At 38.7% G+C, this 27,940-nt stretch overlaps 1 protein-coding gene across 1 annotated transcript; it reads right to left on the reverse strand.

Moving 5' to 3' along the window:
- On the reverse strand, positions 1-27,726 carry LOC139737384 (phosphatidylinositol 4-kinase type 2-alpha-like). The gene is made up of 8 exons (XM_071648061.1): positions 27,247-27,726; positions 25,262-25,462; positions 23,999-24,130; positions 14,165-14,318; positions 9,313-9,486; positions 3,834-3,967; positions 1,968-2,027; positions 1-1,298 (listed from the first exon to the last, which is right to left on the reverse strand). The coding sequence occupies exons 1-8, from the start codon at positions 27,724-27,726 to the stop codon at positions 1,116-1,118; spliced, it is 1,518 nt and encodes a 505-aa protein (XP_071504162.1). The 3' UTR covers positions 1-1,115.
- Between the last annotated feature and the right edge of the window lie 214 nt (positions 27,727-27,940).

Genomic DNA, 27,940 nt, shown 5'->3' on the forward strand with positions numbered 1-27,940 from the left:
TTTAAACATACATCCTCATACAACTAATATATTTGTGGCTTGACACAAGAACATGACCCTATTCTTCTAGAATTTTCATGCAAATTATTTCCACATTATGTAAAATTAATGGCTTGTCCAGGAAAATGGGACATCACATCTTTGTCACATCGAATACCTTTCTTTCTTTTTCTATTGTCTGCCTTATTCACTTCTCTGCTACATCTTACAAACTTGAAAGAACTAAAAACTTGCATGATTACAGCTCCTTCAGAAGACACACAATTTCAGAACAGGCTAAAGAAAGAGAAAAGTGGAAAAAAATATTTCCCTAAAACCTTTTTACTATTTAAAGGAATCTGGTTGAATGAAAAAGTAAATAAATGTTGAATGAAAATGGGAAATTTAGAGTTCACATAGAAATCAACATAGCTCGAAAAGAAAAAGTAACCACAATCACCACAACTGCAGATTTACTAAACAAGTTCCTTAACCACCTACTGTAAGTTATTATAAGACACGATTAACAACCAACACCTCAGGTCAATCAGTTTAATTGGGAGTCATTACTTCTTTAAGGCAGGTTCACACTTAACATTTTGTAAGGCATGGTTGCAAGAATAGCACTGCTCCTTTGTGCTTCATGCTCAAATCATATATCCAGCAGGATTTAAAGGGGGAAACAAGAGATTTACTGTTTATTTCTAAATGTAGCATGCATTGCAAGATATCAGCAGGGCTCATCCTCCTTCTCCCACGGGGCAGTGTCTGGATTCTCACACCACCTTTGGCATCTATAGCCATATGTGAGATGGACTCCTAGCGCACTGTCTTCCAAAACCACTACCACGCCCCTCCCCCATCACCATTAGCCCCTGGCAGGTCTGACTAGACACCATACTTTGGCCACACCTTTCCCTGTAATCCAACAAATATTCCTCTCTCCACCTTCAGCGGGGATCTTCCAGTACACCATCTGCTGTACTGCACCCAGACATTTACTATTTTGTAGTATGAAGAGATACAGACAGTGGAACAGTCATATTTGAAGATCAGGATACAGGTGGAGGGGACCATGGTTTTCTCTCCTGCTGTCACCATGGCAACCACCTTGGCAACTACCTTGGCAACAAGCATCAGCAGCAGCTGAAGAAGGGCATCTTTTGGTGGAAGCTCTGGGTGAAGGAGTCGCTGTGGTGCCGGATCCGGCCCGGACCGCCGCTGGGGTCCGTCTTGTTTTTCTCCACAGTGATAAGGGGCATCTGGACCAGCTGGACGGGTGACTTGTTGTCCCTCATGGCCTGACTTAGGTTCAGCACCTGGGTTCAATGGGCGTGGTTGGAGGTTAATGGGCGTGGTTGGAGGGAAGGTTGTAGAATGGAGTGGATGGGGCACAAACACAATAATGATTTCTTTTCTCACATTTAATTTAAAAAGGAGGAAGCTACATAATTAAAAGGTACACAGGAAGGCACAATTTTTTTTTTTTTTATTACAGAAGATTGATACATATTATTCGCAGAGTACTTAATCAGGAACTTGTTAGTTTTTTATTAGAATTAAAATGAATTCATATTATGAGGTATCATTTACACAAAAAAGATAAGATTTATGTTTCATGAGATTCATATTTGCATTTTCCCAACTTCCAGGAAATAAAATTTATAAGGAGAGAAATTGCCACAAAAAACAAGAATCTTGCTTCTCTCATATTTAATGGAAAACTCTTTTCTTCTTTCCCTGAAAGCTTTCCAGATGTGATATTTTAAAAATCTTTCCTGATCATAAAATCTCCTGCACAGTTCAGATAAATGCATGAGAGAAAAAAGAATGGTTTAATCAGCACGATACATTTCTACTGCGACTGCAAATTGCCATGCCTTTGAATTATACATCTCTCGGTATTCCACTGCACCAAGTAATTTGTGGTCTGAAGGAGGCTTTTACTGTCACAAGATCATAATTCATTTGGAAGATGTTATTCATACCTGTCCTCGCATTACTGCCATCTGTTTCTCATACATCTGCTTGTCAAATCCTTTGTCCTCCTGAGGAAAAAAAAAACAACAACAAAGAAATTATGATGATACAATTGTACTGAGCACCATATTTTTTATTGCAAGTACTTCATATCACATTGGTAAGTCTCAAGCTATATTACTCTTTAACAGATTATTTTCACTATGTCACATTTAACAGGAAATTAGACCCCGTTTACAGTGCGAGGCGAGGCCGCGGCCGCGGCCGAGCCCACGTTCATTTCAGTGTAAACGCGCAAAACGCCAAATGCGAGGCCAAAATTGGCCTCGCATTTGGCCACGCTCTGGAGGTGGTCTCGGCCGCGGCCGAGCCGTGGCCAAGCCCGGCCTTTTCTCAGTGTAAATGCAAACTGGGCCAAATGCGCAGCCAATTTTAATCTGGCTTCCAAACCCTCTGCCTGTACTATTTCGCTATTCAAGATTTGAACCCCCTCAACGTCGAAAACTAGTAAAGTTTAAGGTGGTTTTGTCCTGTAAGGATTTTTTCCTTGGCAAAGGCCTTTGCCCGAACGGCGACTTTGTCGCCACGGAATTCAGTTGGCAAAGGGTCTGAAAACCAGGCAATACCAAATTGCGTTTGTTTACAAGCAGAGCCCCACTACGACAAAATATTGAAAGGTTTGAATCAAAAGCGCGGCCGAGCCCGGTAGTGTAAACGGACAAAATTGCGGGGCTCGGCCTCACAACTGAGGCTGGGCTCGGCCGCGACTCGGCCGCGGCTCGGCCCAGCCCCGCACTGTAAACGGGATCTAAAAGAAGCACTATCAGCACACAAAATACAATCTGTTTGGATTCTCATAGAGCAAGTTAAGAGCTTTGATACTTGCACCTTTGGACTACTGAATTCTCACTCTACTGCAATTCACCAAGAATGAAGGTGTTTGCTTTAAGATTAACAGCATATCTTATTTCCACTTTAGGTACTGCCACCAACTTCCACCACTGCCACAATAATCACCACCACCATCACTACCACCATCACCATCACCATCATCACAACTACCATCACTATCATCACTATCACTATCACTATCACCACCACCATCACCATCATCACCACCACCACCACCATCACCATCACCATCATCACAACTACCATCACTATCATCACTATCACTATCACTATCACCACCACCATCACCATCATCACCACCACCACCACCATCACCATCACCATCACCATCACCACCATCACCATCACCATCACCACCATCATCATCACCATCATCACCACCACCATCACCATTATCACCACCACCATCACCATTATCACCACTACTATCACCATAACCACCACCACCACCATCACCACCACCATCACAATCACAATCACCAAAATCACCACCTCCATAATCATCACCATCACCATCATCATCACCATCACTATCATCATCACCACCACCATCACCATCACCACCATCATCACCACCACCATCACCATTATCACCACTACTATCACCATAACCACCACCACCACCACCATCACCACCACCATCACAATCACAATCACCAAAATCACTACCACCAACACCACCACCTCCATAATCATCACCATCACCATCATCATCACCATCACCATCATCATCACCACCACCATCATCATCATCATTACTATCATCATCATCACCATCACCATCATTACCATCACCACCCTCACCATCACCACCACCATCACCACCATCATCACCATCACAATTGCCATCATTACCATCACCACCACCATCACCATTACCATCACCACTACCACTACCATCACTACTTATTGCAATTCAAGTACTGATGATCTTCATGTCCCCCAAAAGACACTGTACTCACACTAAAGAGGTTGTACAGCTCCTGGCAAAGCTCTTCGATGAAGTTCATGTTGCTAATCTTGGGTAGTACTTGGTCGATGGTGTCCTCGGAAAATTGCTGCTTGGCCTGAGGTAACCACGCCCAATGGTAGGGATCTGTCCACAGAAAAGACAATATCAAAAATAATTTTCATTAAGCACGGATGGAATGGTTCTCACAGGGAGGAATCAATATGGACCTGAGTCAACTGCTGTTGATACTAGTATTGTTATCATCAATATTGTAATTACTTTGAATTTCAATTCTTTATCATCATCATTATCATTGTTATCATTATTATATTATCATTGGTGGTGGTAGTAGTAGAAGAGGTCACAAGAGAAGAATTATTCTATGGTCATAATCACTGTTAACAACATTGATATCATCAAAGTTGCTATCAACATCATAATTTCCATCACAATCCAAATTTACATGTCATTTCAATAATTTTCAATATCTTATCATCATCTTCCTTCTGACACAATGTCCCTCATATTTCACGCCTGCAACAGCACCCCACATTTTGTGTGTGTGTGTGTGTGTGTGTGTGTGTGTGTGTGTGTGTGTGTGTGTGTGAGTGTGCCTGTGCATGTTCAAATATTTAAAAAAAAATTGTAGCAAAGAAATTGTCTACAGCTTCCTGATGACAGTATCTACACCGCTGTGCAAGGGTCGTTTGTACTGGAGTTGACTACAGATGGCTATGACATGACATCAATCACAGATAATCCTTGCCTGTGATGCAATCCAATAACATTCCTTCACATTGTTACACCAGATTAAAACTTAAAAATGAACGGCCCACTCCACTAGCACAAGGTAGTTTCACATACAGAATTCACTCCAGCATGGCCAACCAGCTTCATACATGAGTATTAATTAAGAATCTATTATACAGCATAAAACATAATTTGGTATACAAAAACCACAAATCACAGCAGGAATCATATAGAAACTATAGTCATCTACCGCAATAGTGTCAATAAATATCACACGATGTTTCCAGGGACTAGATCTTTTGTTGTAAAACCTAATGCCTCGTGATAAACATGGCTTCTATTGTATAAATGATCTGTTTTGGTGGTGTATGTGGTAAGGATGGGAAAGCTACGTATTTAACTTTCACTTCAGTTCCAAACAGCTTATGTTTACTCTACTTCCTCAAAATGCCCTGGTCCTATTTCTCTCAAATGCTGGCCTCTATTAAAGACCATGATGTAGCAGTATTTATAATTAATGAATAATCTTCACAAAGCGCATTAATATCACAATACATAATACACCCTACGTGCTATAGGAAGGGACAGGGCAGAAGAAAGAGGACAGTTTGCGGCATAAAAACCTTCTCTTTTATGAGTATTCTATCTCAGCTAGGAGAGATAATAGTGCCACAACCATGTTTGTCATCAGGAAGGAACACAGTACATCGGTACTGCAAACTTTGTGTAAATTTCATTGTAAGCACATGCTCATGCTCTGGAATTGACCCTCTTGTGTTGCACAGGTCTATCTCAAGAACTCCTTTGAAATATTATATCATCAAACATGATGCCTATATACACATTTTCATTGCAAAAGTGTAGTAGGCAGTTGTGAGAGAATTTGGAATGAAATGATTGTTTTCTTCTTCTTAAGAAAAAAAAAATCCTGTTGGTAAGATTACAGTGATTTCTGGTATCACGTGTGCCCTGTTTGTTTCACCTATAAACATAAGACAGCAGAAGTCGAAGGGGAAAGGGGGATACATGGTGAACAAACCATACCCATGGGACCATGAGGTTGGTCAGTTGGTAACATATCTGCCTTTCAATCAAATGGCTGAGGTTTGGGCTTGGGTTCAAAGCCCATTGAGTCTTACAGAGCAATGTGAATGTTGTGTGTTATCATGTTATTCACTCTGGTAGAGGCAAAACACTTTGTTCCTCTGATAGGACGTAACATGGAGGTCCCGTGTGTTAGAGAGTCACAATCCAACACATGCAAAATATCCCGCTTCGTTCATTCATTACAAAGAGCAGGGTGCTAATTAAACCCAGTTTAGCGGTTTGGCCAAAGTACACTCAATTCATACAACTTGTCCCCTTGGAAGACCAGCAGCACTCTGATAATGCAGCTATTAAATATGGATCATCCAGCCATTAAAGGGGAAGTCCGGACGATTATCAGCCGTTTCGTGTGTAAAGAACAATATTTCATGAACCTATTACCCTTTTCCCGACGAGAAAAGACCATAAGATACATTTACTATGATTTTTTTTTTTAAATAAGGTAATTCTTCATGTTCGAATCTGTCGCGAGCTGCCCTTCGTACTATCTGTCCCAGGATGCATTGCGCGTGACGTATCGGGCGCAGTTTCCTCAGCTGAGAGCACCGCGAGCGAAGCCCAGCTACGCATCGATCTCCCATTGCACTGCTGACTGCGGGTGGTATCTGCATGCCTGCATAGGTGTGCCTTGTCGGCGCTACTGCAGGAGACCGTACACCGATTTAGGAGTGCTGTTGCCAAACGCTGTATTCCTTCATTCAAATAATCTTCGTTATATATCTATATAAAATCTTCAAAGATTAATGTAAAATAGTTGCAATGCTATAACATTTTCGTTTAAATTGAAATATGTATGTATTATAATACTGCCGTACTTATTAGTGTCCACCCCATCACTTACAATGCATTAGCTGTTGTCGGGCTGTGCAGGCATACATTTACGTCTGCTGCTGCCAAGTGCTATCACAATCCGCGATCGTTTTTTCGACTTCTGAGTGTGAACAATCTGAAATCAGTCTGTCAATGTCAGAATTATTGCCTCTTTTGTTGTCCGAGACTGTTGAAAAGTGTGTCTGACGGTGATAAAATACGACAGTATACATGTAACTTGAACCGCGGAAGAAACGCCAGCGCCAGCTTGGTACCGCCGCCGCGCCGCGCCGGTAACTACGACCAGCAGCCCAATACACACAGCGTAATCGGGCTGCGTGTTGTAGCATTCAGGATCATGTAAAGGTAGTATCGTGGATAGATATCAATTTAAAATCGAAATATTTCTTCAATTTGAAGACTTACTAGTAAAGTTGAAGTATTGACAACACCCTAACACTTGACACATCGGCATTTTTTTAATGAAGCAATAGATCATGCCGCGTGCATCCGCTGTGTGGTCAGAGACTGTTGAGCGGTACGCTACTACCGCTTGCTTGGCCCGTATCACCGTTGCTCAAGCAGGGCTCCCCCGAGCCAGCTGACGCTCCAAGCAAAAAGCAATGTGAGGATGAAACGTCACGCTGTCACGTGATCTTTCTCGCCGGCGTACAGAAATCGAACGGTTACGATTCAAAATTAGTGATGCTAAAAAATCGATTGTGGCGAGTTGGGAGGGTCTTTTTCAATGAAACTTAGTCATTATGGTCCTTTATTTATGTAGATTTTGGTTAATTTTTTTCAAAATCGTCCGGACTTCTCCTTTAATATCTTGTACAGATGGAAAATAAAAAGCAAACAGACAAAGTGCAGTGTAAAGGTTCCCTATATCAGGACATTTCTCTGACACGGGAATCTTATCTTTCTATAGCTTGTGACTTTGCTACATCAACCACAAGTTTATCATTGTAAAAATATACTGGTTGAATGATTTCCTATGGCAACTCAATAGCACATTCCCAATCAGACTTCCTGTTGTTATTGGGACCATGCCATCACAAACTTCCATGGATGAAAATAACTTCTTTCACTTACAAGTTCTGACTTACAAAACTCATTGACATAATTCACTGAACCCTGACAAAAGTCACAGTACCTGAAATTCTGTGAATTCTACACAGAGGAAATTTGGTCTATTTGTGCTACATTTTTCATCAAACTGAGTAAATAGCTGATCAACCCATCCATATGAGTTGCCATTTAAGCTTCGCAATAATGGTTAAGCAAATGATAAACTATTTCATAGCTGACCAAAAACCAAACTTGCAGTATCTAAAATAAAAGCTAACTTCCACCTCATGTTATCCCAAAACAAGTTAAATTTGTTGCTGGCATGATTGCACTAAAATCCATATGATCTGGCAATGGCAATGTATCATGGTTGGCTGTTTTGTGACATCAACTGGTAAGACATTCCTTGAGCAAAAACCTACAGGCCATGGCAATAACAGAGTTTCAAAGCCTGCTTTGAAGGGTTTTCCATTCCTTTATCTAATTTCCACACATTCACTGTTGCTACGTAAAATGCAGTAAGAAATAAATCCTGGTTGCTGAAGGAAATCTTCTGTTCTCAGGATGTGCATAAACTTAAAAAAAAAAAATCTCAAACACTCAAATGAATGTAAGGATAAATGGCTATCCTTTCAGTTATTAAAGCCAGTGAAAGTGGAGTTGAACAATATAGAATAAGTTCTAATGACTTGTAAACCGTGCAGAACTAGCTTTATAACAAGATCTGAGCGGCTAAAACTTCAACCAAAAAGGCATTATTCCAGTAGTTGATCCCGCTGGGGCAAAGCAGATTGGTGCCAGCAGAGGCCCTTTAATCCTCGCTGTGCCAGGGACTTTGGACAGTGTGTACAATGCTATGGGGTTTTCTGTGCCAATCAACACTCAAACCACACAAAGGGTAAACATCGAAAAAGAAGCCAACTATCCTTAGAGGCTCTTTGAGAACTTTCATTCTTCCTGCATCACATGAGTATTTTGGGGTTAGAAGGTGTGACGTTAAAGCTCTCAGAATATTTCACTTCTCAATATCATGTTGGTATCATCTTCACTCCACATTTGTAGATGACTGTCTGTCATATCACATAACGTCATGTCCTTCTTCACTGATGTGACCAGAAGGGCAAATAATCATAACTCTAACTTAGGTCATTATGAATCTGTTTCTGAAGTACGTGTATTGCATATTAACCCTTTGCATATATGGTAACCTGGTCAGTCCTGCAAAAGTCTTCAGGAATTTCACAACCTCTTTAGTGAACAGGCTAATACAGAAAATGTCGTGATGTGTCACCTAAACTCATTTTTTTTCTTTTTGCTATTACGTACCATGATATGCATCTAGGATATGACCTGTAATTCAGGTAATCAATTCATGCAGACTGATCAATTTCTTCATACATATATCGTCGCTGGGGTGACAAGACCCTGTATCTCAAATTTTGGTGAAAAAGACCTTTTTTGTATTAATGGCCAGATAATCATTTAAGTGATGTCCTGTCCAAATTCTAGCTGTCTTACCCCAAAAATGAAGCCACCATTGCATGTCTCTTCAAAGGAAAGGCTTTCCCATTTGATACATTGCTTTGGCTGCCATAATGTTTGCTCTCCTGAACATTTGACATTTTGTAGATATTCGGTCTTGTTGCCCCAGCGATGATATGCAATATAGTGATGCGTATTTGTTTTCTGGAAAATGATCATATGACAATATTTCATTAAAAAAAAAAAATAATAATAATAATGTTACTCACACGTCCTCCACTCATCAGGGTGTTTGAAAGGGAAAGCCAGGCCGTTGTCGATGGCAGCAACGTTGATGTTTGGTGGTCGTACCATGCCCCAGTCACCCAGCTCCCCACCACTCTGGGCATCCTCCTCCAATGTGGACTTGTCGTATTTGATCAGCCAGTTGTCATTGCCCCTGTCTGTTTTAGAAAAATTAAGTTAAACTTTCTCTTTCAGAGAGAGCGCAATCCTAGATTACTGAAGAGGGGTAATACTTACACTGATGACATCACAATGAACAAATAAACCATTTTTTCACAGTAAGATGATGATGATGATGATGATGATGATGAGGATTATCATTAAACATTATGCATCATCACATTCTTAATATCATAATTATAATGGAAATACATCAATTGGATGAAGTATTCAACATACTTCAATTATCACTGAAATAGCAGGCTATGTGGCGCTTTCTCTGTCCAAATGTGTAGTCCATATGTCAGGAAGGTGTCATAAACCCAAATTGCACTTTATAATTCTCATCTAAAATTCTGCTATAAACTAGACTTCTTTACAGCAGCATCACTTTTATTCCTTGCAATGTGGGTCACACAATGCAAAGGCAATTCTTGAAGAAACAGCCTCCCTATCAAAAATAAAAACCAAACAAAATCCAATATTTCTCACTGTGCTGTTGGCGCATCTTTCATGTACATTGTACATATGTAATTCCAAGGTAGAAGATCTCCTTTCGACATTTCCCCACCTAAACTGCTGCCTAGTTCCCTTATTTAAAAACTTTGCCATAATCTGTCAAACAATGCTATAAAGTTTAGTCTTGCAGAAATTGCCCTCCCACATTTTCATACATTCTACCCAATGCCAGCATAACTCTACATGATATACTGTAAAACGAGGAATTTTCGCGTGCACTTTAATTTCGCGAATTTCGCGAGCGCCAAGATTCGCGAAATTAAAATGCACGCGAAAGTCCTTGTTTACACTATATGCATTGAACGCCAGTGGCACTTCCAAAAATTTCATGCCACGAAAGAGGCTGTCGGTTCCAATTCGCGAAAAATTCATGCCGCGAATATATCATGTTTTACAGTAATCTACATACTCATAGCCCTTTTTTGAACTCTGCAAACTTGCTGTAAGTCGTCCTTTAAGTTATCAACTGAAAGTGACTCTGTATCTAAAATCTCCTTTCACTTCCTGAAATGGCCATCAAGTCAACTTATAATGGCATGATTGTTTAGTCTCAAGACATAAAGCATGACATCATGAGCAGTGAAATGTGATACATCTTTCCACAGCTGATATGTATACACATGCTTCCATCAGTATGTTTCATTTCAAACCATTATAACAATTTGCTGTTGACAGCTACCACTTTCTCAAAGGGATATTCAAAGAATTTGTTCACTTCCAGCTGCGATAATAATGTTCAGTTGCTCAAGCCCGAAATATGACTAATATCCATGCTGACATAAAATGCCATCTGCTGGCAAAAAGAATCTAAGGACATGTAACTGGGACAGGACATGAAAGATACTGTAGTCACTAGGTTTAAGGGGCATGACTACATTGTAAGTGTATACCTTGCTACTACGTATGCCATACAGTCACTACTTTGGATGGATATGACCTTTTAGTGATGGTGAATTATGTAATCTGGTCAATCAACCATGCAATATATACTGGATTAGGTGACTGTGGGCATTGCCCTCGGGGGGCCCCGTTGTATTTTGTGTCTTGCAATTCACATTCATATTGTGCACAAACGTACATGTACAATAAATGTGCTGATCAATCTTGTGCAGACTCCAAACAAGGCTCAAATCTGGCAATTTGCACATGGAGAATTTGGCAAAAATTGACTAATATAAAATTTATCTAGGTTCTAGATCTAGATCTAGAGTGCCTGGTCTTCACACTAACTGATAAAATTGTTGCCCTTGCTTGTTGTCATGTAATACTGTTATATTTACAGTCTGGTGCCATATTCCGTTTGGCCATTGGCCTTATGGCACCACACCATATATTTCCTGTATTATGTCAGAGCAAGCAGGGGGTAACTAATAGTACCAAGCTGCTATGGCATACAGTTACTACTCTAAAGGGAAAGACTATGTGACCCGCTACAACAAAAGGATCCTAAAGTCGCTGACGGGTGAGCCGAGAAAATCGAGTTTGAAGTCAGATCACCAAAATCTGTCAAAACGTTTGGATTTCTGTTTTTAACATAATTTTGTGGTCTAATGTATTTTCTATCATCTGCCGAAATTTCGAACCTAAATGATCAAAGGAAAGGCCTGAAAATAGCATTTTTCTGGGTCATGATTGTCTCGCCAGTCAGCGACTTTAGGATCCTTTTGTTGTAGCGGGTCACATATCAAGGTACATGTACTATGCCAGTGAGTACAAACACTGCATGCTCCTTGCACTGTGTGAACTAAACTCTGCATGCTTGGAAAATACTGTGCAACTAGGTATGAAGTTTGTCACAAATTGTGCAAGTGCATACAATTTTACAAAATATACCACACACTTGCTAGTGCGTACATACATGTACAGTACACTGTATGTAAAATCTCATGAAGATTCTATTCAAAATGACTTCAGAGTAAGACTTACAGGCCATGTTTTATTCATATAATTCTGTCCCTGGGCAACAGTCTCAATAGAATGTCAATATTGATTGACAGACTGGGTATTATGTATGTATATCATAAACCAGCTACACTTCCTTGAGATTACAAAATTATAAGATATCAAATACAAAAAAAAAAAAAAAAAAAAAAAATGGCCTAGAAAAATGTCTTGATTCCATGCCAGAATATGATCATGGCAATTAAACTTTCATATAATGCCTCTGAACATCAATACACTGTATTGTGAGTTTTGTTGTTGTTGTGTTGTTGTTTTTGCTATGTTAACATTATTCCAACAAAGTGTGCCATATAAGATATCATCAGCAAACGATGTGGTCCACTGAACCAGGTGCTTTGAATTGCTTGACACGTATATGATACTCATGTCACGAGGAATGCTTTTATGTAAAACTAGAGGTCTGTAAAGCAATAAAATGTCATACCACAAGGCATTATAATTCAGCTGCATCAGTGGAAGCTTCAGTTGAGTGCAAAATCCCATAAAATGGATTTGGGTATTTTGTACCACTCACAAACATGCTGGTGGAGCAGGGGAAAAAAAAGGAAAATATAACAAAAGAAGTACAGCATGTGGCTGAGCATATCTGGTTTCTACAAACAGTAGTTTCGGTTTTGAGAAAAAGAAAGAAAAAAAATACCCCTTGCTAAGCTGGCCTCAACTTTTATATGAGATTGTGAGCAGAATAGCCAGTAGTTTCGACTCTAGGTACAATGACACAATTCACACTCAAATCTCGCTTGCGTATTTCTTGTTTGAAGTTTGAATTACCACCTTGAATACCACAGCTATTCCACACTATATTCTGCAGTGTATTTGCATTCACATTATGAAATACCACATGAAACACTGTATACAGCATATATTCAGCGAGTCTAATTTTTTGCAAATCATGACTTCCTGACGATTTCATGAGTGGTTAAATTCGCGATTGTGGAGTACCAAACTGAAAGGAGAAATGTATGCATATGTCTGTCACGTTCATGTCAGGATCAGAGTCAATAATTTTGTGTTTCTTTAAATTCGTGAATAGCATCTGACTTAAGAAATTCACGAAAATAAAAAATCTTGCGAAATATTTGGCGTACACAGTAGTTCACTGTCAATGCGAATGCACCTAGGGAGGAGTAATGTATCATCCCGTCTCAGGTCATAACATGCAAACTTGGAACCATTAACGTATAATATTGCCATCAATATGGCGTGATGAAAGTAATAATCCCACGCTATCTGACAAGTGATAATGTGAGGGTAGAAAGAGGACTAAATGATTGGCTGTTATTCAAGACTATTTTACATATATATTCTCTGGAAAATTACTGCATGGTATGCATTAATGAATCCACATAAGGTATTCCAAATGACTAGAAGAAAATGATCCGAGTAAAAAACAAACAATGACACCTGATTATCTCATAATCAGTGAGGATTGCTTTGATACACATGCAATTAAAAAAAAAAAAAAAAACTTGTTTTATGCTAATACTGAGTTAAGACTGATAGAAATATGGAACTGATTTGCAAGATTTGGGTTGTTGTTGTTTTTTTTTTCACACATAAGAGAAGAGTATAAACACTGTATATTCTTGGCATAGAGCAGCATCTCCATTTACTAGGAGCCATCATGGCTGAAAGGTTCAAACCATACGGATAAGACTATAGGATTCCATGCATGCATGAGGTTCAAGTCCCAGCACAGCAGTAGTGCCTTTTGGTATCAACCCATTGGGGATTAGCTGATTTTGCTATAACATGCCTTTCCTATAGACACCTGTCCGAGTATACTCAGGACTAGTCTTAACAGGTTATAAGGCATTTCATCCTTGCTGTCATGTCTTCCAGAGGAGAATTAAAGCCATTGGTCCAGTATGTAGATAGAAGAGTCATACCCGATCATAGTGATGCATAAAGAACCCACTTCATTTCTCATAACGACTATAGAAAAATCCAAGTGGTTAAAAAAACCAAAATTGGCTGATATACTCTTGTGGTGACAAGGCCTAATGGATCAGTCACCAAGTTGACTTTTTGCTGCCCAGGAAGACTAGCATAATTAGAAAGAATTGATAGTCAATAATAATAATAATTATAATAATAAAAAAGAAAACAGAAAACAGAAGAAAAAAAATAATAATGATAAATAAAAATGATAATAACAATAACAACAATGTGTATAACATAGACACTCCAATATACCTGTGTTTCTGATGATGTAGTCTAAGATAACCAGCCTCTCAAACTGTTCCTGAAACTGTTTTGATGTTGATTCAGGTAAGTCCTCTGTGTCAAACCTCCGTAACCAGAAGTCTGCATCTTTGTAGCCACTGACAAAGAGCTGGAATGATCCAACCTGAAAGTCGGCCGAATCGAGAGAGAATCGGAAGTAATGATTAGTGAATTTGTGATGTGAAGTCCTATTCATACAGGCAGAATTCATCATGGACCAAAAACCAGGGTTGTATGTCAGGAGGCCTTTAAGCATACTGGCTCCAACATGGTAGAAATGTGACACTATAACTGTCAGGTAAACCAAGGCTAGTAAACACATATCAAAACTCATTGAAGAAAAAGGAAGTTACTGTAAAAGTGGAAATTTTCGTATATTTCGCGCAACCAGAAACTAGCTTGAAAATAAAAGCACGCGAATATTTTTGCTTGTCATATGTTCCTGTGCGTGATATCTTGATTCCGCTGAATTAAAAACACGCAAAACTCCTTTTGCCCGGCCAAGCGCGAAAAATTAGTCGCACGAAAATATCCACTTTTACAGTATTCTCTCCTTGAGATAATCAAGTCAAATGGTATAGTACTACACTACATGGTAGCTTCTTCGCTGGCCAAGAACTATACTTTGTCTGACAAAAGACTACAGGTGCACTGCATTATGTATCGGTAGGTGACAACTGATACCAGCACACATCATTCCAGAGCCATAATGTCTTGGCATAGGATTTATATACATTTTAGCTACCTGATACACCATTTTGACATAGACAAAGTTAATTGATTTCATTTTGATGGGTTATATTGATAGTGTCACATGGGTAATGACATGTATAAAGAGTTTGAATATTAAAAGAAAAAAAGAACAAACTTACAAAGAGTCTTCTTGGTGCAGACAAAATACATTTCCCTTCTTTGAAGTATGATCACAATTTTCAAAAGTTCTCTGTGTGAAAAGCTGGCAGACATTTTCACAATCCATGACACATATATAAAGACATCTGAACATTCACACATGCACCTAAACTTGGAGCCTTTTCGGATTATTCCTCATTTAATTCAAATGATGTTTGAATAGTCTGACCACTGATACCTCCCCTGGCAATTACATTCAACTCTCAATGACATTTCTTATAATATAGCCATTAGTAATAAGTGAGAGGTGAACTTACAACATTTATTGGTGCCAGGTAAAGAGAGATTTTTTTTTTCTCAGAATGTACAGGCTTGCATGGTTTTGACAAATGAAAGCACAAGCAATATAGGGGGCATGATTGGTGTGATAATACATCAGACATGTTAATAGACATTCCAGGAGTATTTTTATTAGACCCTATGATTCCATCTAAATCAAAATCTTCTTGAACTTCGCTCCCTTTTCGCTGTCTCATGATGAAGACCAAATAGATTTCCTCAGCCCCCAGAAAACAATCAGGTGAAGCCATGCCATGTCAACAAACCACATGGCTACAGTAACTTCTGTGTGGCAGAAAAAAGGTAACCCTTACATCAATGAATTGACTCCCTTATATGAAATATTAACAGCGGTATCTAGTCAGTACATTATACTTAAAAAGTTGCAGCGCTATACCAACAGCCACTTAGTGTATCTAAAATATGACCCAGTAAATATTCCTAGCCATGTAGTATTGCTACCGCTATTTGTTCTTGTCATTAAACTTTAATACTGCACAATACATGCATGCATTAGCCACGACAGATATCCCTACCCACGGTCACGTCAGCTACAATTGTTATCAAGGTCCTTCTCCCTTCCCCAGGGGGGTGGGGGAGGTGTGTGTGTGTGGGGGGGGGGGGGGGGGGGCATAGACTGTGTGACTCAGCCTGTGCGATGAATAAAGTCTGATTGTGCAGTATGCACACACTTTATTCATCAGCATGGCCTGTGCAGGCAATAACACTAATGAGGCAACTGTGTCCACACAGCAGCCTCACACAGCTTTTTACCCTATAGCTTGACACATTGGACAAAAAACACTTGTAAACAAACTATAATCCACAGAACTTCTTTTCGTACAGCAGCTTAGGGTGAAGCACACGTACACATGTAAAATGCAGTGGACTCCTTTTACAATGAAGTCCTCGGGACTGGCAGTTTTCTTTTGTTATATTGAAATTTTGTTATAACAAAACAGCAAAGTTTTCTTAGATGATAATTTTGAGACCTAATTAATTCATTGTAACAAGAGTTTCAATTCAATTCAATTGAATTTGATTGTATTGTGCATTTCTGGAAATTCGTTTTGTTTGCATGCATACATTAATATACACGTAGAATACATCATTATAACCGTGTTTGTTATAACAGGAGTACACTGTACACAGTTGTAGGTCTCGTAACTGAATTTTTGAATTGTCGTCGAAATATATACAAAACAATTACAGTTTCATCACATCATTAGAGGTTTTAAACTTAGACATGTTGAATGACCTACTTTTAGCTCAGCCCCTGAAGAAATTCTCTTCACACCAACTGCTAAATGGAAAATCCTGAATGAAAAGATAATTATTTTCTTTATTTGGTCATAAAGTTTCAATGACTTGATGCAAATTGAAATATGTATTGTCTCCTTAAAATTCCATAGAATGACCCTGACTTCAAACTTTTGATATAATGCCAAGTAAAAAGGCTATAATGTTGAAATGCGATAAAAGCATTTTAGTCAGAGCTTAAGACCAATCATAACCCATTTTGATTAATCTTGTTATGGATTTGGTTTTAAAAGGCGATTTTACATGTAAACCCACTAATGAGTTGAAAAACACTCTACAGTTTGGACAATGTCACTGAGCCAAATCCCTAAATACTCATAGACAGCTCCTCTTCTAACATTGAAGAATCTGTAATACAGTGTGGTTACCACAATTACCTTTTATTGGAGTATAAACTGAGTAATAGGAATGACTTGGCAATCCCTGCAATTTATGATTGACTGTGAATATTCCAATGTTGGCCAGACTTCAAGTGAAAGTGAGCATTTGCAGGTTGATATCTTAATATGTCAAAAATATCTTAAGTTATGAATTAACAGAAAAACAGGAAAGTGATGCATTGTAACACCGTACAAAGCCTGCTGTGCCAGTTCCCTTCCAGTTTATATCCCATGGTGTATTCCCTGTAAAATACAAAACACTTTCATGGCAAAAAAGTTTTCATACGGGCTCAAATTTCATCTCCCACCATACCATATGGAAATTGCTTGCAATACATCAAAACAGTCTACCAAGTGAAGAAACACATCTGACTGATCAAATGCGATTTGCCAGGATAATGAGTTGTTTGGGATTATTTGAGATCAAGAGGAAAATAATTTTTATCATATGCCTATGGCTTTTATTCTTGAAGAGCCCTCCCGTTCACTAGTGAGCAGCAGAACACGACGTGACAAAATCGGTTGTGCCCTAGCAATCATATTTTATCAATCAATTTCATCAATTAATGCAATTCACTCTCAAACAGAAGATCAATGGATATTGCTAAGACCTGATTTGTCGATCATCGCCAATCGATTATAGAACATTATACAGCAACCATGATTGGATATGTTCTCAGACTGCAATACTCTTGGTGTAAATTTTGGGCAAATATTTCACATTTCTGTTATCACCCAACTGGAATTGTGTTATCAAAGTATTATTTGACACATTTTGTATGCATCTATACGTCCATTTTAGAGCAAAAATTGGCAGTTTCAGCAGACATAGGGAAACTATGCTACACCTTTAAGTGCAATAAGTCCATTTAAATGTTGACCTTGGATTAGGATCCTTAAGTATGCAACTCTTGCATTATATAATTGTTAAAATACTAATTCCCAATTCCTTTTGTATTAACATAAAGGATAATCCCATAAAGAGACAGTCTGTGTGGTAGTGGCAGACAGTAGGCCTATCTCATAGAGCCAAGCACTGTAGGCACCCTAGAGTCTGGAATAATCAATAATCATTAAACTTGGTCAAAGTCTCAACTTTTAAAAAGAGAATCTGTTTGTTCCATGATATCAATAAAGTGAAATGTACACTAACAGTACCCTTTTGCGTATATTAGTGGCAGATACACTATGGAGTAAATATGTAAATCTTCCTCATATAGCTTTTAATTTCACACTTTTATTTGACTTGTAATTTTCCTGTGTTTGTTGACTGCCAGCTTTGAATGATGACAGTGTGTCTCATGTGATATAATATTCTTTACACTGCCATGTGACTCTTATTGATTTTTATGCTACAGATGTACTTGCTCTTGCCATGTGTACAATACTGTAATTTAAAATGTAGTGAATTGCTCAGAATCAATGCATGCAAATCAGATTATATTTTGTATAGGTTTGTGTATTCTATCAAAGGTTTGGGTTACAGTTACATGTAAATCAATGCAGGGCTGCCAACATTTACTCATCAATTTTACTCATCAAATTTGTCATCATTTTCAGGGCCATGTACCCAAGAAATAATACATGGTGCACCATTAAGCCTTCTACCACTCAACGTTCTACCGCAACAGAAACCTTCAAAGATTTCATTTACTCATCAAATTAAGACAGGTTCCAAAAGGCAATCAGGAAGACACTTGTTATATGCATCAAAGTATTTGATGATAATGTCCCCACTAAGGTACACATAAAGATCCCTCCCCCCTAAGGACATAAAGAGGCGGTTAATTTTTCAAGGAGTCTCCTATGAAATCAGGAAGACATGGCAGCCTTGTCGATCCATGAATTTGTAAGTACAGTTGTACATTCTCTTGAAGCATGAAACACATTTGGTTGTCTCTTGTGTTTTTATGACATAGACGAACTGATTTACATGTTGTATGAAGAAGTCAGCTTTAAAAACAAACAAACAAACAAACAAACAAACAAAAAAACACTTCTCTATATGACAATTGCCATGGTAATTTTATAGGTCCCACCTCTTTGTATTTATTTGTTTTTGCACCCTGATAGATACAAATGTAGTGAGACACTTGGTGTAACACGGTTCCACTGTCATGGTTGTTACTGTAGGTCTTTTTCATGCTGAGATTCTCCTACTGTTTTCAAGTGAGTAGTTTGGTGTCAGCAGTATGTGATTTAACACTTTCAGTATCACGATCCAAAATTTCCACTAACAATGTGTGCAAGGAGTTTGCATTTGTGGTAAGAACAGAGTTAACTGATGTGTATGTACTCCATTGAGTACCCGGTACACAATGTACGACGGTATGTGTGTACAGTATGATATGATGAGATATTTCATTTTGAATATCATTATACAATGTAGGTTTATATGTATTTGCCACAGTAACATGACTATATTTGAATTCACAGGTAATATTGGGTGAACAGATTTTCAGACACACATACAGACACACACACACACATTATGTGTACACACACACACATTACATGTACACACACACACACATAAACCCCAGCAGAAAGTTTAATAATTACACACAATTATACACTCAAGACACATTATACACATGCACAAGAATGCCATCATAAAACACACACACACACACACACACACACACATCAGCACACAGCTCCTGGAGGACCAATCCCTCATCCAAACATACAACCTGGACAATATATTGTATGTCAACAGATAAAAACTGGTCTAGCATTGATAATTTTTTTCAAAAACTAAACATTTACAGTAACAAACAAACAAAAGAAGATAGCCATATAGACAGAAGTATAGTGTACAATTTACATCAAACATTCTGTAATTCCATGTGCAACAAGGAAATAAATTCATAAATTCTTTTCTATACAAATATACATATGATTTAAATTTCTCTTCGATGAATACAAGTACTGGTATATGGTTTCAATGTCATAGCAAATGTACAAAATTTCTTATTGCTGAGTATTGTTCACATTGATACTTCATAATAATTCCAGTCTTTCAGGTACAATAGGGAAAAAATATCAGATGTTCCCCTAATTCACTTTGTTGGAAGAATGTTACATATTGCATGTTCCAACATTACAACAGATGCCTTAAATGATTAACTGCAGTCATGACCAAATTTTGTCAATAAAACACAAAGTTTTATGTGTTGCTTTCCACACTATGGATGACATACACTGAGTTGGTACCATTTAGAGTTCTTCATTGTCCCTTAACCTGCTGAAGGCTGTACATTGTAGTCCCAAGCATTGGTACATTTGTGCAAGAGTCTATGAGAAATTTGTGTTATAGCAAAATCAGCTTATCCTCAATGGGTTAATGAATACAAAAGCTAATACAGTTGAACCTCTATTATCCGGCCTCCCTTTATCCGGATCTCTCTATTATACGGACGCAATCTCGCCGTGATTTTGCCCAACTCCTTGAGAACTCCTACACAAACACACATGAATTACATATTACTTCCAACATGATTAACATACATTACATCAAATTTCCTTCCAAATTGCTTACCCTCAGACATTTTAACATCCCCAAACATCCCCAAATGTAACAATGAAAAGGTTGCAGTATACACATTACTACATGTGGTACTACAATGGGCTACATCAGTACATGTGTATGTATGTACATGTATAAAGCATTGAGTCTCCCGTATCCGGCCAAATCCCTTATCCGGATGAGCCCCGGTCCCGACTTGTCCGGATACGAGAGGTTCAACTGTACAAAGGTTGAAACAGTTGGAATATTTTGAGAATTTCAGCTTCGAAATAATTACAGTAAACTAATAATATGAATCAAATTTAGCATTTTTAGGGGATTTCTAAGCACATTGACGCAAAACAGAAATGTTGAATTACATGTAAAATACCTTACGATAATCAAAAACATCATACACTACGGGCTCCAAATTAATACAATACATGTAGTTTGTAATCTGATATTCACTGAAATCTCATTCAGAACTGTCATCTTCTACATGCATGTGAATGGCAGCCTCCTCGAAATGCAGATGTCCATTAACGAATAGAAAGAAGCCACTTGGCGGATGCATCCAACACTGTGAGCACAAACTTCCGCAATTCTAGACTTCAATGATTAGATGACTTTCTGATGACCGCTAAGTCCGATTGTTCGCTCTCCACAATTGGCTCTCGGCTTTCAAAACTGTACTGGTTGGTCCACGGTTGTTTAATGTTTGTTCTGGTCACATTTTGTCAGCACTACAACATTCTTGTCAAGTGCATGAGCAGGTTTTCAAAACAAGGAGTTTTTGTGTCGAGACCACTCGACTCTAAGGTTTTACACCTCTGTAGAATCATCCAAACTGTTGTCTCTCCATCAGTTAAAGGTTTCAGTTCCATGTTGGCTTCCCGTCTAGGACTGTTTGCAACGAGATCCAGAAAAATGATGCCTGAGCTGCATATTCTATCCAGAAAAATGATGCCTGAGCTGCATATTCACAATATGCCCTGATGTCTTTGTATAGTGTGGTCCAATGTTGTGGAGATGACGTACTAAGGTGGCTGCAAGATGATGCTGAGTCAATGCCGAAATACACATAGCAATGGATTTTCACTGCTATTTTTATCTTTCGCGAAGGTTGACAAATGTTCAAATACTGACAGCTGGAAGGGGTCTGGTCTTGAATGACCACTCCTCAAGGATGTGACCAATGGTCAGCTGCTCCATTGTAGCCTCATTGGTCAAGTCTTCACTGATGTCGCGTCTACGGCATACAGTTGTATAATCCACACAACTACATGATTGAGTGGATCGGCCACAATATTGTCAAATTCTTGGACTGCTTTTTAACCATTAAAGTAATTCATGATCATGGAAATGCCCTATGGTAATTCATGACCACTGTAATTATTCATACCTAGTCATTCTTATTAGTAAAGGCCCATGGTAATAACAATGTCTTCCATAACTTCACTGCTACATTTGCATGTCATATCGTTACATGTATATTGCAACTGATTGACAAATTGCCCTACATCGACGTAAATAAGCACTGAATTGATCAGTGTTTTAGTAGTAGCCATGATACAAAATCATGGGCGTACATACTCGAGCAGGATTCGAACCCACGACCTCCTGATCACCGGTGATCAGGAGGTCGTGGGTTCGAATCCTGCTCGAGTATGTACGCCCATGATTTTGTATCATGGCTACTACTAAAACACTGATCAATTCAGTGCTTATTTACGTCGATGTAGGGCAATTTGTCAATCAGTTGCAATGAAAACATCACGACGGAAGAACTTCATAAATTTGAATAACAAAAGCAGTACCCGCTGCATGCTATAAGGATTAGAACCAACACTTGCTGTCGGGCGAAAGCTCGGTGGTCTAGTGGAGATGACGCCTGTTCGGTGATCAGGAGGTCGTGGGTTCGAATCCTGCTCGAGTATGTACGCCCATGATTTTGTATCATGGCTACTACTAAAACACTGATCAATTCAGTGCTTATTTACGTCGATGTAGGGCAATTTGTCAATCAGTTGCAATGAAAACATCACGACGGAAGAACTTCATAAATTTGAATAACAAAAGCAGTACCCGCTGCATGCTATAAGGATTAGAACCAACACTTGCTGTCGGGCGAAAGCTCGGTGGTCTAGTGGAGATGACGCCTGTTCGGTGATCAGGAGGTCGTGGGTTCGAATCCTGCTCGAGTATGTACGCCCATGATTTTGTATCATGGCTACTACTAAAACACTGATCAATTCAGTGCTTATTTACGTCGATGTAGGGCAATTTGTCAATCAGTTGCAATGAAAACATCACGACGGAAGAACTTCATAAATTTGAATTACATGTATATTATTGGACATACAAAAGGGTCAATATAAAACTTCAGTTTCATTACAATTATTTACACAGTATAGTTCCCTACAGAATGTGTACATATATGTACAAAGTGTAGTTGTTACATACAATCTACCAATCCAGCCACCCATAGTAGATGGAATATGATTTGCAAAATGTAAACCTTGATTGCCTGCAACCAAACACTTACACTTGTATTTATATGTACATAGAATACTACATGCTGCATGAAAGATCACATGTAGACTTTGAACGTGGATAAATTTTCAAGGTTCAAAGTCAAATCCATTTGGCTGTAAGAGATCCTATGATCTCCTGTTTGTGTTGATCTTTTAATGTTCCTCAAACATTGTGATGTAAAGTGGTTATCTCACTGGCTCAGAGACTAAATGACGACCTGGTGGTGGCTTGAGTCTCACTGGTTGCATAGTGGTCGCAAAGAGACATCTCCGTGGAGTCTCCTGAAGACTAGCCTGGTCTCCAAGAAGTCGCGAAAAAATCAAACATGTTCAACTTTTTTGCAGACTTTTTCCAGTCTCCAGCTGGTCTCGGAGACGTTTATGCGACGTCTAATTTTGTCCACAAAGTCTCCTCCAGTGAGATAGGCCCTTAAGTCATTGGTAAGATCACATTTTTCTTTGATTTGACACCCACTCTTCCATTTTTATGTCCTTTGAAGTTGGCAGAGCTGCACACAAACCCATTTCCTCTACTGGTCTAACCTGTCCCTGTCAGACCAGTTGATACTATTTTTTTTTACATTTTTTACTGGTCTGAACCTACATCAACTTTACTGGTCCTTTTCTTGTTTCCAACTGGCCCCAACAAAGTTATTCATTTATTTTTATTTATTCTTTTTTTTTTAACTGGTCATGTCGGACCAATAACTTTGGCAATTCATGAAAAGTTACTGGGCCGACACTGATATTCACTGGTCTGGGACCATTGGACCAGTGCCAGCATTAAGCGTTGCACTTGGCCATGCCAACTCCACAATGTAAGCATGCATTATAGAATGAGAGGTGGTTCACTGCAACTAGGAAACCTTACCTTGGGTGGAAGGCCTATTCTATTGAATCTCCGCCCGATTGCTTCAAACTTCTCCAGGGTGAACTTTTTGGTCTTGGCTTTGGCTCTGTCAATCGGTGAATAGTTGAATGTTTCACTAGCTAATTTTACAACCTATGGAATTGTAGAAGAGATATGAGCAAAGAGGGGAAATAAATTAATTTCATATCATACAGAAATTGATAAAATCATATTAGGATAGTAAACAATGCTGACAGTACAAAAGGTGTGCAGCACGTCCCAAGTACATGAGGGAACATCTGAAGTTATTATACAGCAATTGTACATGCAAGTAACTGAGTACCAAGATAATGAATAGAAAATAGCAATAGATTATAGTAAGTATTGATGATCTGCAAACTGTATTACTGTGGATGTCGCAAGTTTGCAGATCATGTGATTCTAAAGAGTGTACAATCCTTGACAGATATGACACTTATTTAAAGTTAACAACAGTTGGTAATAAAAGCAATCCTCTAGATATGCAAGACTTTATAATTGAGTGAGGGCTGTTGTATCTCTGCAGATAATATTTTGAATTATGCTGTCAAAGACTGGGGGGGGGGAGTTAGATGCTCTCTGTAATGTCAATCAATATCTTAAAGCATTTCTCTACAAAACATTGTTCTCAAAGGATAATACCACCAGAACACTACCTTCAGAGCATCTTTCTACAAAGAATAAGGAAATTGCTGTACAGTGTATGGTCTTGACTGAGATCTGAGACCCCACAATTAGTGGTCATCAAAACTTTAAGTGATGCATACACATTATAAACAGTATATGATCACATTTCCAAATACAGCAATGCATGTCACTGATGTTGGCAAATCGGCTTCTACAGTTCTTGAGACCTTGTCAACATGTGAAACATGTCAATGTATTGTTCTAAATATAGTACAGACTGCATGATGTGACAATATACATAGTAAGTCAGAAAATTGACTTGGTGTAAAATATTATAAAGAATACTTTAAATCTAAGATACATTTCTTTTTTCTTCTACTTCTTTTTTTTTTTTAACTCACCATAATTCATTAATTGCCCAAGTAAGATTAGTACTGGTCTGGTGACAAACATTCAAGTTACACTGTAGGTATTACAATAATGTTAGCATTCAGTCAGGTTTAACAATACATCATGTAAATATACAGTGAACATGGCTTAGTTTGACTTATCTCTGCATCTAGACAAAGATCACAGAGACAGAAAAAAGGGATCAAAGACAAAGTAAAAGCTCGGTACCCTGGTCTTTGGGACGACGTTCAGACCCAACTTGCGGTCGACCAGGTAGGCACCTGCCTCTGAGAGGTAACCCTGGTTGGGAAGGAGACAGCCCCGCCCAAAGCAGCACGGGAAACATGTCTTCTGCAACCATTTGGTCCATTTGGGGTTGAGCTGCCCGTACGGCTCCTCGCTCTTTGGCTTGAAAACTCCTATCACCTTCTGCAATATCACAGCAACAATGAAAAATGTGATGAGGTTAAAATCATGCTTTCTCATAAAGACATTGACATCATATGCCTTGCTCAGGTATTACATGTAAAATCCAGGCATTTGAAAGGACATTTGATAATTTTGTTCAAAGGCTCACATACAGTAAACTATTAAACTGTTAAATCACTTTACCAGTGAATGATAAACAATACATATTTATCATGAATTTTAATTCTGAAGGAAACCATATACAGCACCTGTATTGTCTTTAAAAATGCAAGTACATTAATGCAAGTACAAAAATGCAAGTTTTTATTGTTATATAAAGCTTTGGTAAGACCTCATTTAGAATACGCCCATGCGGTATGGAGTCCTTATTTGAAAAAACATATATTAGCTTTAGAAAATGTCCAACGGAGGGCCACAAAATTAGTACGTAAAATAAGATCTTTATCTTATGAACAGAGATTGAGGCACCTCGGACTTTCAACTCTAGCATATCGTACCGCAGGGCAAGAGGTGACATGATTAAAGCTTTTAAATTATTTCATAAATATGATCAGCAAGTAGTGCCTGATTTGGGTTTAATAAAAAAATGCACAAGAGGATGTAGTAAAAAGTTATATATTTTCAATCACATACCACTGCAAGAAGAAACTCATTTTACATGCGTATCAGGAAACCATGGAATAGTTTACCAAGAAATTTAATAGATGCACCCAGTGTCTTCAGTTTTGAAGTTGGTTTGGATAAATTCTGGGACAAACCCATAAAATTTATTTTAAAGTTCGACGCCAGACCACCTGGCCATGACCCAGCTCATCTCAAGGACTAAACCTGGATCTGAATTCAGAGGCTCAGCCTGCATTCAGAATCTTCCATAGGTATCCATAGGTAAGTACAATTGTAGCTTCTGTAAAGTATTGTCAAGGATCAAAAACTATACTTCTGCTTTTCTTTCTCTAAAACTGTTTTCCTTGCATCAAGATGATAACTCTAGAGAAAGAACACCTATGATCAGTGATTACTTTAACTGTGCTGCTGCTGTTAAAAGTTTCTACTCCGCAGAACAGACACATGCTTTCCATTACCACATCTTGCTGTCATCTCAGAGTGAAGGCACTATGATGAATCAGATTGCAATTTCTGCATGAAAACAAGGTCTAACAGGCATTACTCAACTTGTAATCAAGTCATAAATCCCCAGAAATAGTTGAGGTAGCTCATTGCCCTGCAAACCGGATGCTGAATTAACATTTTAGCAAGGTGATAAACTGATGCAATCATTTTGTCTTTTATGTCATGGGAATAGGAATGGTTTTCTGCATTGATGTTATCACCAAAATTCCATCTCTGGACATATTTTGCCGGTTTAAAATTAGTTTTCATATCAATAACAATGTACTCATAATCATCAGGTTTATTCTGGGTTTCTTTGGCCATGACATGGCTATCAGTATTATTACTCGACATGTGACTTGTACCCAACACAGCACTCTCTGACTGCATTGAGACATGTCCAAGTTCATGGGCACAGTTAATTTCAAAAGTACCACATGATTCTGTGCCAAACATGGAAAGATTTGGTAAATTTACTTTGCCATCAAACCTCACTGTGCAACTTTCCACTTCATCAAACACATATTTGATTTTATCATTAGGTTTAGAACTATGTGCCATAACTACATCAAGACAATCGTCAGGCTGCAGAAAAATCACACACGGGTCTCTATACTCTGTCTCTGAGCACACATGCATTTTGACTAATCAGGACAGGGGATAATAAAACTTACCCCTGAAACATCTTTTACAAAATAACTTCCGCTGGAACCCTGTGAGATTCTTTCTGGATAAATCCCTTGGAGAATTGCATGCTCTGCGTCATGAATAATTCCAGTGAATTCTGGGTCGTCGGAAAATGTATTAAAATCGTCTAGAGATGAAGAATTACGACTTCTACTCCGCACCGGCTGTAGGAGCGGCTCGCTCTCCCGGGTACCGGTACGGGTCGGCGAGCTGGGCACGGAGTTATCCAGAGTGGCAACGTTAGGCGCAAATATAACGTCCGGAAGACCTTGTAGCTGTGGAGACTCCGCCTTATTTTCAACATGAACTGTCACGTTTGGAACATATCCTTCATTAAGGTCTAAGTCAACAAGCTTTCCACTACTTTCGCTGCTGTTTTTAGCGCTAAATTCCGGGCCAACAGGCAGCAACAACTCTTGGTGGGAATCCCTGCGTCGGTTTTCTATATGTTGGACTACGGAACTCATGCCTTACAGTAAGCCTATTGTGGCCGGTCTTGTGCACGAAGCAAAGCGAAACTCTGCTACTGTGAGGGCAGAGAGCCGGTAGAGCAAAAGTTTATTCAACTGAAATGTTCAACCTCCTTGGTATATCAAAGGATACTTTGTTCGGGTCCTTTATCTGAATGCAAACACCGTCATGAATCGAATAGATAAGGTTTTATTATTGTGGCGAACAGAG

Source organism: Diadema antillarum, unplaced genomic scaffold (assembly GCF_040938485.1).
Source record: "Diadema antillarum isolate AM-2024a unplaced genomic scaffold, OU_Dant_1.0 seq00000691_RagTag, whole genome shotgun sequence".
In the NCBI taxonomy this organism is placed as follows: domain Eukaryota; kingdom Metazoa; phylum Echinodermata; class Echinoidea; order Diadematoida; family Diadematidae; genus Diadema; species Diadema antillarum.